The 13,098-nt window shown below is 37.5% G+C and overlaps 1 protein-coding gene across 2 annotated transcripts; it reads right to left on the bottom strand.

Moving 5' to 3' along the window:
- On the bottom strand, positions 1–12,012 carry LOC145411197 (TBC1 domain family member 20). Of its 2 annotated transcripts, none has more exons than XM_080281258.1 (9): positions 11,954–12,012; positions 9,526–9,992; positions 8,774–8,933; positions 6,975–7,081; positions 5,606–5,743; positions 3,698–3,891; positions 3,106–3,322; positions 2,436–2,545; positions 1–1,386 (listed from the first exon to the last, which is right to left on the bottom strand). In XM_080281258.1, exons 2-9 carry the CDS (start codon positions 9,871–9,873, stop codon positions 1,155–1,157), a joined length of 1,506 nt encoding a protein of 501 aa, XP_080137384.1. In that variant the 5' UTR covers positions 9,874–9,992; positions 11,954–12,012; the 3' UTR covers positions 1–1,154. The 2 variants fall into 2 exon arrangements, with proteins under 2 accessions (XP_080137384.1, XP_080137385.1); XM_080281259.1 differs by lacking the exon at positions 11,954–12,012 and adding an exon at positions 11,819–11,871.
- Positions 12,013–13,098: the final 1,086 nt, after the last annotated feature.

Below are 13,098 nucleotides of genomic sequence, written 5' to 3'. Positions count from 1 at the left end.
CTAATATCTGTGCAATAATTGTACCTTAAAGCATAAGTGGAATTCCTTTTTAAGCTTGGTTTCCAGAGAAATATTTTTTTTTATTTACTTTTCTGTTATGCTAATGATGTTCTACACTTGTAAATGAAAACTGTTTGGTTATTTTAGTTACGACAGGTGCTGTATATTGTATAAAACAGCACATTCATTTTGTGTCAGTACTCAAGCTGACTACATGATGCAGAATGCAGAATGCTGATGTTTAGTACCTTTTAACTACTGTGTGTATACTCTTTGTGTAATAACCATTTTGTTGCACAGTAAAGTGAAAACTGTTATACAGTACTGCTGTCTCTATGCCTCTTGTATTAAATGACTTTAAAGTTAGCAGAATGACTGGTGCAACAAGCTATATACCAGTAAATAAAATACTACCAAACTACTGAAATAAAAAGAGAATACTGTACAGAAATCAAGAGGAGAATATATTATTAACCAAAGATTAGAAAAACCTGACAATTATTACCTGTGTCTTTATACACCAGGTATTAAAGAGTGGTGCATGTTAAGCTTCCTCTTATTTTAGTGCAGAATGGAATATCATAACTGTGATTCCTAAACATTTGGCATGATCTTTGGAAGATATCTACTTAACCCTTTCAATACAGGGACATGTTTTTGTAGTTTATTACTGCTGCAATCAGATTATTTTATTCAGTTCAGGGGCATCCCTAGTAGAGAAGGAAGTTAATGAAGACTATATACTGTATAACCTTTTCAATTCTAAGCATCTCTTAAACTAAATACAGTTGTTAGAGGATTGCAAGAATAAAACAAAATATGTCACTGCACTGGGGTTACACTGTGAATGTTTAATTACACCAAATGTTCGTTACGTACACTACCTTCACCATTTGACTGGCATAACTGAATTTTTAAACAAATAATATATCCTAAGGCAATTGCAAGTCTGGTGTTATCTGCTTAAAAAAAATTATGGTAAAATTCATTTCGCATCTATATATCAAAGTCAAGTTAAATACAGTCATAGAATATACCCTAGGGCATTTACAAGTTCTGTGTCATCCCCTTAAATTTTTCAATCAGAATTAAATAATAGAGTAAATTCTAAGGCATTTACAAATTCATACGTCATCTAAGTTATTATCATCTGGTTATGAATCTGGCCTCACGTATATACCCGAGGTAGAGTAGTAGCTGTAGATACTTCGGGCGACAAACACAGATGCGGCAAACAGGGCAATCTTGAGCAATCGGCCTCTGTGAGCTGGTGCGACTGGAATGAAGTTTAACACAGTAGTCATCAGGTTCTTGTAGTTATTCCGGGCTAAGAATTTATTCTTCCGCTCTATCAAGCGTTGTTTCTCCAGTTTCTCTTCCTCAGCTCTGTTGGGAGTGATAAGGATTATTAATGAAGGGGAAGAAAAATAATCATCATCATCATTATCATCAGTGTCATTATCATCAACAATCACCCCCATCAAGCATTATCATCACTCATCATGTCATAATCATCACTCATCATCTGTTTGTGGTCAATGCTTCCAGGAGTAAAGCATCTCACTACACACAGACAGACAGATCATCACTGTCATTATAAACAGGATAGGTAGGACTCTGAAATAGGACAGGAAAGCATAAAATAAGAAAACTATTAACTGTTTCCAGTGCAATGGGCCATATATCCAAGCAGTCATTATACACACATACTGTACTTCACAAAACTCCATAAAACCTGTTAAAAGGACTAAGTGAAAAAAAATAAGGAAGGTGTCAAGGAACAGGTGTATCATGTCTGAGGTAAACTGGCGAAGAAATAAAGATATGGCACCAGGTTTAATAGGTGTTTTGAAAGAAAGAATGAAAGAATATGAAACTAAGCATATACAGTATGGTCCCCATTTGGTGGAGACCACAGTAAGTGACAAACTGGACATGAGATGATAGTAGGCAAAGAGATGAAAGACATACCGGTAGCTACTGTGACCCCCCAAATCATGAAGATGTAAACCTAGTGGACTGTCCTTTTCCTGCAGTCTACAATTCACCATTTGGGGATAAGAAAGCTGATGGACAAGTATTTAAATGCTCAATTATATCTGTGCCAAGTGACAGCATCCCTTTCCAACACCATCATTAAGACTGACATCATTTGTTAAACCCTTCAGCTCAAAGATTTTTTTTAAATTAGATCCTAAATGTACTTTTTAATTAGACTCTTAATGCAACTAGACAGTGTGATTAATCACAGACACTCACACTAATGGGATCAAATACAGCCTTCACTTACCCCTTTCACAAGAGGCATCCTCCTAAGGTGAATCAAACTGTCTAGAGGTTAGTGAAATAAAAAAAAATAATGCATCATCAGACTGAAGGGGTTAAAAAAATAAAAATAGTTCCCCCAATTCTTCTTTTTAACTTTGTATACTCACTTTTTCTTTAAGTGTTCCTCCACCTCTTGAGTGAGGGTGTCTGGGGGATAGGCTTGATAAAGATGTCGTGCTTCTACTAAAATGTCCTCGAATGGCAAAGTATCCGGCACCTGCTTTCAAACAGGATAATATGATTAATAGTCTATCTTCTTTAAGCTAGACAGATTAAGACAAATCTTCTTTACTTTTCAACATGCTTCATGCCAAAAATATTTCCTCTTCCATACATCCTCTGTCTAGTTATGTATAAAATTTTACAGCAAAACTAATTGCATGCTATGAAAGATGAAGCCCCCTATTCCCAAATAATGGAAAATAGTTGTTACCTCTAATAATGATGATCATCTTGAGTTTTTTACAGAAAAGCTTTTAATGTTACGTACTACTAAATGAAAATCTATCTGAGCTGCACAGATAAGGATATAAGGAATATATTAACAACATGGTCATATTATTTTCAGTGCAAGCACATCTTAATTATATTACAATGCAAAATGAATCAAAGTTTATATAAAATGGAACACAAGAAGATGACAGGAATTCTAGGGCTCATCTAACAAAGAAGTCTTGAACAGCAGAGGTGGCAAAATAGGAATTATATGAGGAGGGAAGACCTTCCTTACTAAAATATTTCAGAGAAAATTAAAACGACAGAAAAAAAAATACTGACCTGAGAAAGAATGAAATGTTGCATGGCCATCTCACATTCACCAGCCAACACATCCTCCTTTTTCTGGAGCACAATGGCTGTTGCAATGTACATGGGCATGAGGTAAGGAGAGGCCAGGAAAAAATCATAGAGACGAACAACGTTTCGGTAGTCTGCTAGAGTATGGGCGAACCAGGTGATCAGCCAGGGTAAGCAAAACATTGTACCTACACCTGACCTGCACAAAGAAAGAATATGCAGTAATTGTATTTATTTGCGTTAGCCTCTCTAATCATCAGTACTGCAGTATTTCCTAATAACAAATGATGTACCTGGTACTGGGTAGGTAAGATCTGGAAACATGAAAAGTAACCACACACACAAAGAACTATTAACTTTCTCATTGTTGGGACAACTCAAGTATTCTGTTCTAGCTAATGCCACATGATTCTATTCAGCAAAGCAAGTCACTGGAACCTGAATGTTAATACTGGTACCATTATCCCTCTCATAGTTAGGATAACTCTATTTGAAACTCTATGTTATATTCCAGCTAATGCCATATGATTTCAATCAAGTGTGATTAAGTCACTGAAGCCTTAGAAAAACTTACTTGTTAATGAACATGTACAGCTGTGGGTCTGCTCGGTGTAGGATGGGGTAGAGATAAGTGAGGTAGTAAGTGGTCCGCTCCATGGTAGGTCGCATAAACTCACACAGATGAGTAACTGACAGCTTCTCCATCATTTCATACCCAATGTCCTCACCCATCACCAGCAGGAATGTTATAGCTACATCATGGTAACCCTGAATGTGGGGAAAACCCATTACCTACCACAGTCTGGGGTAGAACTTCCTATACATATCACAAAGTCAATTGATTCTCATTTTAATAGTCAGAATCAGGAACTGTTTTTGTTTTCTTTACATACTCAGCTTTCACAAGTGCAGTCATTCAAATTAAGAGTATTCAGGTAAACCAAAGCATTAACTGCCATACCTTCTCTGAGCCCATTAAGCAAAATATCAGAAATATTTAAAAGTTTCATTAAAGAACTCAAGAGAGATGAGATGCATCACCCTGCAACTTAGTAAACAACAATGTCTTACAAGAGGAAAACTCACATAAAATAACACTGTAAATGTAGTATGAAGCCTTGTGGCAAAATAGCTATTCCTCAAAAGAAGGCAGATTTTTTTTTTTTTTTTTTTTTTTTTTTTTTTTTTTTTTGTACGTGTCTGACTCTGGGCAAAGGCTCAGGGACTATTTCTTAGGGGCAGTCACCTATCCCAAGGCCCAGTAGTCCCACACCTCCACATGCCACCACTTCGGCGCTAACACCCACCGTTCATACTGAGTATATGCTAGGGCTTGTCTCATACAGGACTGGTGTACTGGTATTAGCGGGGGTATTTTTACGACATGTCGGCGGGTAATCTGGTAGATCAGGAAAGTCTGCTTTTTAGGAAATTCAAATCTTTAAACTGTTCCCTGCCCCAGGCGAGATTCGATCCTGGGTCCATTAGGACTGCAGGCCGCCTCTCTACCGATTCAGCCACCGCCTCCCCACACATGATTGCACAGTTCAGCCCCTCACTTAGCTAGATACCAATAAAATCATCTGCTGATAGCAAGAGTAAAACAATTATTTTTAAAAATTTATACGAGGTGGTAGGTGGGGGGCATTCACCATCCACTCACTCGATGTAGTGCTGCTTTGGGTGTCTACCCTTTCCTGTCATCCTTCCTCTTCTGTCTTTCTTTCCTTCATTCTTTCCTCTTCCTTCTGCCTATGGGTGACTTTGCACTCCCTCTTCTGTCTTTCTTTCCTACATTCTTTACTCTTCCTTCTGCCTATGGATAACTCTATACTGAGTGGCAAGACAAATGGTTTCCTGTACACCAGGAAACCACTTATTATGCTGGGTGGTAACCATATAGCCAAATTATGGCACCTGGTGGTTTAGTGGGTAATTAAGGCACTCCAATCGGATTGAGCCTGTGTAGGTTTATATCCAAGGGGTAGTTGGGGTTTATTGCTCACGTAATGCCACTCAGGGATGAGTGAGGCTGGTCACTCTTATCTTAAATGCCAGGACCAACTTGCCTAGCCCCGGGCTCCTATGCTCCTCATGAGGCAACATAGGATTGGATGGATGGATGGATGGACAGACTGACAAATCATATGCAGCATACCTTACGAGAAGAGTTTATGCCTGGCGGCTAGGCATAATTGCTACCACAATTGCTATAAGAAAGAGGAGTTTATGCATTGTAGGAAAGTACTTTAGTGTCATACGAGAACCTACCAGTCTTGCTGTGAGAAAGATGAGAATTCATGCCTGTAGAAAATGCAGATGAGTGTTTTTTGAAAACATACTACTCTTGCTGAAGAGAGTTGAAATCTAATGGCAGGGCAAATGAGTGACTTAAGAGAACCTACCGCCTGCTGTGTGGGTGTTTTGATGAGAACCCTGATGAACCTACCACTCTTGCTATGAGAAAGAGGAGAGTTCATGCCTGGTAGTAATGTAGATGTGGGTGCTTCATGAGGACTCTGATGATGAGCACTGTTAGCTGGTCCATCAACACCAGTCTGTAGTTGTCATCAATACCCGGTGGGAAGCGCTTCAATGATCGCTGTACATCCAGAACCACCTATTTCCAAAATATAAACAATGAATTTTTTTTTTTTCTTTTTTTTTTTTTTAATAGGCCAAACAAGACAGGGATGCTGGAGTACTTAGGTGTGTTAGCATAATTTTTTACAGGTTCTGACCAGTTCTCTTTACATAAAAAATATTTTAAATGTCTTCACAAGCTTAACTCTGCTGTAAATACCTGTAGGTGACTACCTGTACTGTACAGTACTTTTATACTATACTGTACCAGCAGCTATGTAAATTGTATATTGCTGGTTTGTAAAAGGTATTTTTGGAGTAAAGTACAGTAGTGGAAAAACTGAGGCATCTGCTCTAAACTGAGTTAAACTGCTCTAGAAGCAGGCTTACACTGGTACCAGCAAACCAGCTATTGCACTCCTTTGCCTCAAAGGTACTATGGTTGTCAGAAATAATAATACTACTACAGTGCACTCACTAGTTTCGCAAAATATACTTTCACGAATGACAGTTTTGCGACACAAAGGAACATTCCTCTGCAAGGAGTCTTGTGATTTTACTGAGAGCTTCACAAGTCCCAGCAGCAAGTGATCGCACACATACGCATCTCCTCAGTCACTTGTTCATAGTCACCGCTGCCATGTTTGTGACGTCATATCCCACAACACTTTGTATTGTTGTGATCTCATGCTCACAAGACTTTCTTGAGTCTCTAGTTTGCGTGCTGTGTAACGAGTTTCATGATTACGTAATGAGCGATGACAGCGCCTCATCAAGCAGTTCAGCCAATGTGTCAATGTTAGTAAAGTCTTTAGCATTACAGTTCAGTAATATAATAAACCTGTATGTCTGACTAACTGTATGTAATTTATAGTAAGGGTATTGTGTCATTAATGGGTAGCTAAGGGGGAATGGCGTGGTTAACCCCAGAGCCAATTACAGTACCACTTATTACATGTAAAGTATATGCATGAGTTTTGCAAAGTTTGGTTTCACGATATGATTGTGGTACCAATTAGGCGTGAAACTAGTGCGTGCACTGTAATAATAATAACATGGTAATAATAATAATGATAAATAAAAATCAAAGCAGGTTAAAGAAAAATCTGCTACAGTTTACCAAACATCATGTAATGAATGTGAAGTTCAAATTTAAGGTGCTTCAGTTTTATGCTCTTAATGCCAAAAACAGTGAGACTGCTCTTCTTTCCCATCCCATGAGACAGGTTTCATGCATTTTAATAACCAGTTAGTCATTTTCGCCACACCTGATGATAGTCCTTATGAGCTTTAACAACCTCTAGTGGTGGTTTAGGGGCAGACTCTACTTGCTCCATCATCATTAGACTTGGCCAAGCTCTACGACGCATCTCATCTGCCAAGAGAATACAACACCTGTCAATATTCAGTAATATCTTTGATATACTGTAATGCTGAGACCTGATGCTTACTATTTATTTCTTGAAATTTACTTGGCAGAAAAGATGAAAATGAACAAAAAATTGTCATGGAATTAGTAATTATGGGAGAAATTGATGATGATGATTTTGGAAGCAAAGGCACCTAGATAGTTATCAACAGTTTCAGTTTTGCAGTATTGTATTACCAAGGATGAGAAAGAGGAAGAAATTGTAGTATTAAAGAAGGGAGAAGTTAATACTGGATGACAAAAACACATTTAAGGGAATGCACTACAGTGAAATTGTTGAAAGTTATTAGTTAAGGCTCAGACAAATATAACATCAAGTTTGGCAAGTAATGAAGAGAATAATATACAGTACATGAAGTGTGGGATGATGTGAAAAAGCGTGTAATAGAAGTAGCTAATGCAGGATCTGGTAGATACCAGGAAAAAAAAAAAAAAAAAAAAAAAAAAAAAGGAGAGAGAGACAAAGGATGCTTCATAAAAATTTATGATGAGAACTGACAGTGAAAGAAACAGAGAAAGAAGCATGAAAATGTAAAGGCAAGGTGATAGAAGAAGCCACAATGAGAGTGGATGATAAGCGTGGAAGATTCTGAGTGATCAGTTTTAAGAAGCATATCACATTCACTTACCACCTTCACTTGCGTCATTACATTACCAGTATAGTACCTAAGTAGCTTTGAGCAATTTTGTGAAAGTAATGTGATTAGTAATAAACTCTTCATGTTACCTGCAAATCATGCTCCACTTAGCTTATGCTGAATAATGGTATACTGGCACTTACAACCATATTCTTGTAAGTTATGGATGCCCCCTCTTCCTTACAGGTTTACTTCTGCATGTGGCATTAATATTCTCTCATATGTCATTTTTGCAATCTGTGTCAATATTAAACAGACATGAATAACTTATAAATAATGGTACTGTGAAGTATCCAAATTATACATGAATAGTTCAAAGACTGTGATAATATGAAGTATCCAAATTAATCACTAAGAGACCAGAAGCCTCATAAGTCTGAGAATATGACCCATCGCCACATTCACTGACTATACCACCCCAACTGACAGCCAAAAGATTAGTATACGGTACTCTATACAGAAAATGGTTTGCAAAGGTATTAAAAAGCCCCCTAAGCCAACGACGATGTAGGATTGGAGGCTTAACTGCACCTCTTTCCTGTTATACAGTTTATATTGCACATTACACCCTTACTTTAAAATGATTAGCACATCCAACCTGCAACTGAAATAACAGATGTTTGAGTCCTAAACTTGTCATCCCTGAACATGGACTGTTTCCCACATGTCCTTGTTCACTATGCAGCAGGCTTGCAACTGGGGATTTGGATATATATTTGGCTGCTTCATGTCATATCCTTAAAGATGATTGTGAAATAATAATAAAATTATTTCTTTTAGTGACCCCCCAGCTGTCAACAGGCATTAACCTTCAAGTTTTCTTCTTCCTTCAGTGCCTCTCAAATGTTGTTGGTCTTTTTTGACACTGACATAGGAGCGTCTATAAAATTTACAATGGGATTTTTACAGGTCATATCCATAAATTAAACTGGTAAAGAAGTGCTAGTCAGCCTCCTAACCCCCACCATAATACAATCCTATGATCTCAAGTCACATTTACCTTTCACCAGGCCACCCTCACTGATAGCAAGCTCCCTTAATGCTTCCAGGTCAAGAGGGCTGGATGACAACACTGCCTGGATCTGGCTGATCTTTTTTTGTCGGCTGACTGCTGCTTCACTCGTGTCTTTGGGTTTCTTCTTCCTCCTCTTGATTGCTTTCTGTATTGGTAGAGTTATGTGGAAAAGGAAAAAGAGTTGAATACTTGTTAAATATAATGGTATATGACCTTACTGCATACTATACATACCGGGTATACTTAATGCAGAGTACAAAATATCATCAAATTATTTCAACAACACTTTAGAATACCATACTATTTCAGTACCATATGTCTATGACCATTCCATCATAAACATTCTAACCCTGTTTCCTACCAAAACAGGGTAAACCATTTGAAATAACTGTATAGTATCTGAAATCAAAATACTGAAACACTACAATTCTAACAATGTCAAAACTTTAGGAGAGGTATTTCTTGTCCTTGAAGAGCATGAAAACCAACTGTTATAGTTAATATCAATAAAAAAGTTATGAAGGGAGAACAGAGTTAGAGGTGGATGTGAAATCACTTCATGAAAAAAAGTAATATTAAAAAAAAAAAAAAAAATGGTACTGTATTCCAAAAGTACAGATTTCAAGGTGAAGAAAATAGAATGAAAATACAGAAATGACAGCTGATCATTAAAAGACAGAAAATTTTCAAGACTAGCATTTACAGCAATGGCTTTGCACAAAAGAGTTGTAACATACAGTAGATGAAGGTGTGTCTTCTGATGATGAGGAACCCGACAGTGCCTCTACATGCTGCCGTCCACTCCATCGCTCCTTATCCTTCGTGCTTTCTTCCTTCTTATCATTTACATCTGCTTCTCCACTTCTCTTTATGGGTTCCTTACTATTTTCTTCCACTAGCTCTTCTTTGGATGTTTCCACTCCGCTGATGTTTTCTTCAGTGTTTTCTATACAACCCTTAACATCTACTTTCTCTACAGTTTTAACTATGGTTTCTTGGTCTGCTGTCTCAGAATTAACTTCACTGGATTTACTGTCAGGCATATTTTTTATATTAAGTTCTTCAGTTTTACTCAATATATCCATTTCTGTACTGCCTAGTTGTACACTCAAGACACTGCTCCCTCTGGCATTACTACTGACAATATTAGTGGTACTACTCAGGGTCCATATGCATGTTCTGCATAATCTGGAGCATCACTATCCTGAAACAGAAAATATATTTTTAGTTATCATTTAGTTATCACAGATTATGATGTCATTATTATTAAAAAATACTCAAGGTTTCCCAGAGGATTAATCATGACTGACTTTTAACAATACCGTATCTGTTACTACCTGCCAACACTGTCTGCTCCATTTCTGAATTAAGTATAGTTTATCATTTTATACCAACAGCACAAAAAAATCAAGTAGATTGCTATACTTAAACAATCACTCAAAACAGTGAAAAATTACACGATATTTTTTTAGAGAACCAAATGTATTCTGAATGTGCATTAAGGGAAATACAGTGCAAACTCCCTTTCAATAATGTGCTGCAATAATAAACATTTACCGTACCAATGCTGCTTGCATTTTAATGTAAAATAGAAAGACCATGGAAGGCTGAAGATCTGCAAACAAAAGAACTGTAAAGGTGATGCAAGATAATGCAGCTCTATATATCCCGTTACAATTAAGATTCCTCCATGAAAGTCTCTAACAGTCTACATGAGACTACTATACTGAAGGTGTTCTGCTGCGTTATAAGATCAGCACTGAGAAAATCTACCAGTACTGTTGGGAAAACTGCAATAACCATATCCAACGCATGCAAGCATGCTGGAGCCTTCAAAAACGAAAATGAAAACAAAACGAAAACAAAATGCCCTTTTTAGAAGGAATGTCATGTTACATGGTAAAGATGGCATTAATACAGAGTACAACAACTGCAACAGAAACAATATTAACACTCATCTACATGGGAGAAAAAGTACTCCAAGCATGATCCTCTCACTTACCCTCTTGTTACAAGTTATACTTTACTGGTTTATTCACTTACGGTACCTGGTAGGGCCACCAGTCAGAAGCACATGACATGCTGGGGATCAAGTGGGCTCACTTTGCTAAAATTACAAGCCAGTCAAGGTGGGCTTACTGTGTAGCTTATATCTGCATATGGGTGACTGGTTGAGTGTGTCACGCATGAAGTTTGATATGGAGATATAACTAGTCAATAAACAATAGCTGTATAATGACTTAGACTGGGTTGGGGGAAAAAAGCATTAAGGATATCACACACGTCTGAGTAAGTTCAATTTCAAAATGAGATAGGGAGTGTTAATTACACCAGCAGGAAACTAATTCCAATGGCAAATTATGACAGGAGTAGAATTGTTTACGTACAGTACCTCAGTTTCTGCAGTTCGGAAAAAGATTTAAATTTATGAACTCTTATTCCAACAAGGGGAGAAGTATAAATAAATTATGGGATTTAATAGAAGAAAGGTTATGGAATATTGTATTACACTGAATTAGGTCACTCCTCAACATCCTCCCACTCAGAGAAGAGACTTATGTTGGATAGCCTTTCTGAATAGGATGTTAAACATTCTGGTATATTCAAGAAACATCAATAAATTAAGATGCACTACAAAAAGCCATTTCTAACTCAGAAAAAATAAAAATAGTGTGAAACCAGAGGAAAAACTGAAAAACTGCATCACGGTTCTCCTTTATATATAAACCCAAGGGCATTTAGCAATGATATTTCGTAAATCCTTCCATGTTTCATTTTCCAGTGTTTATTAGCAAACAGTTTAGTAAGAATCTAGGGGAGAAGCTAGTGTGAACACTAGCTCCTCCCCTCTACCTCAGACATCTAGTTGTATTTCCATCTGGCCATGCCTACTAATATTAAATCCCTACTCTAAGATTCCCTATGGGTCTAACGCTGCTAGGACAAGTGACAAGCGTCAATTAGCTCTTCTGAAGTAAGGCTGGAAAGTGGGCTAATTGTCACTAATTTCTGAATATTTAACATACTTACCGAATTATTATCTTCCCTGCGTTACCTTACGAGTTGTCCATTACAGAGATCACTAACTAGACACTTCTTAAGTGTTCACAGCGTATATTACGGTAAAAACTATACAGATAATTACATTTCGGTATTATACATTACTTTTTGGAAACTCACGACAGCCAGCAGATCGCACCATAACACAACGCATTCGCAGTTACGTATATTCCACTAATTTGTATTTGCTCCCATGTACCATATTGTTTTCTTAAAAAAAAAAAAAAGCTTTAAAGTTACTAAAATATGTGGAATAAAAATCTTACTGCTTATCACTTTGAGGGAGATTGACTGACTGGGGATCATAGACAATTCCCCGTCGAGACAATTCCCCGTCATTTTTTATATCGTTAACAGTGTAATCGACTCAGAATTATATTTCACCCATAGCTGCCTTCATTACATGTATTGGTACTACAATTTCCTTATTTTAATACGACTGGGTGGTAAGCATATTACCAAATTATGGCGCCTGATGGTTTAGTGGGTAATTGCGGCGCTCCAGTCGGATTGAGCTGGTGAAGGTTTAATCCAAGGGATGACTGGGGTTATTGCTCACGTAATGCCACTCAGGGATGAGTGAGGCTGGTCACTCGTGTTAAATATCAGGACCAACTTGCATAGCCCCGGGCTCCTACGCTTCTTATGGGGCAACGTAGGACTAAATGTTATATATACTGTATATATATATATATATGTATATAATTTTATAAAACTATCATTTTACTTCTTTTTTTTATATACATCATTATCATCATCATCATCCGGACCTCCTCCTCCTTTCCCACCCAAGGGCAGGGTGAAGAGTAACAGTGTCCAGGCAGCACAAACTTGCCCAATCCAAATAGGCCACACTTCCATTCACTCATCATTCAAGCCCCCGGAATCCTGGCTCTACCGGATACGCCATAAAACATTCACCACATTCTGCAGCTTCACACAAATGTATCCGGTTGAGTCAATATTACATTATTTATAAAAAAAATACCTAGCCTAAAACCCCTAAAACTATTAAACCTAACAGACAAATCGCTAACCTATACTAAAGCCTAAGATACAAATAGCTAGACCTACACTAATGGGACATATACCTCGACCAAGAAGATACCATCGACTGCAGATATGTACTGTAATGCCTTTCTACAATACATAGCTGCACTCATCAGTCACCTGTTGACTGTCAGTCGAGGCACAAACTAACATAGAGAACTTTAATATATGAAAGAACCAGGGGAGTCAGGAACCATTCC

This window comes from Coenobita brevimanus, chromosome 88 (assembly GCF_032717465.1).
Source record: "Coenobita brevimanus isolate Jiangsu-jjx chromosome 88, ASM3271746v2, whole genome shotgun sequence".
Classification (NCBI taxonomy): domain Eukaryota; kingdom Metazoa; phylum Arthropoda; class Malacostraca; order Decapoda; family Coenobitidae; genus Coenobita; species Coenobita brevimanus.
This window is presented reverse-complemented; position numbering and strand designations above follow the sequence as displayed.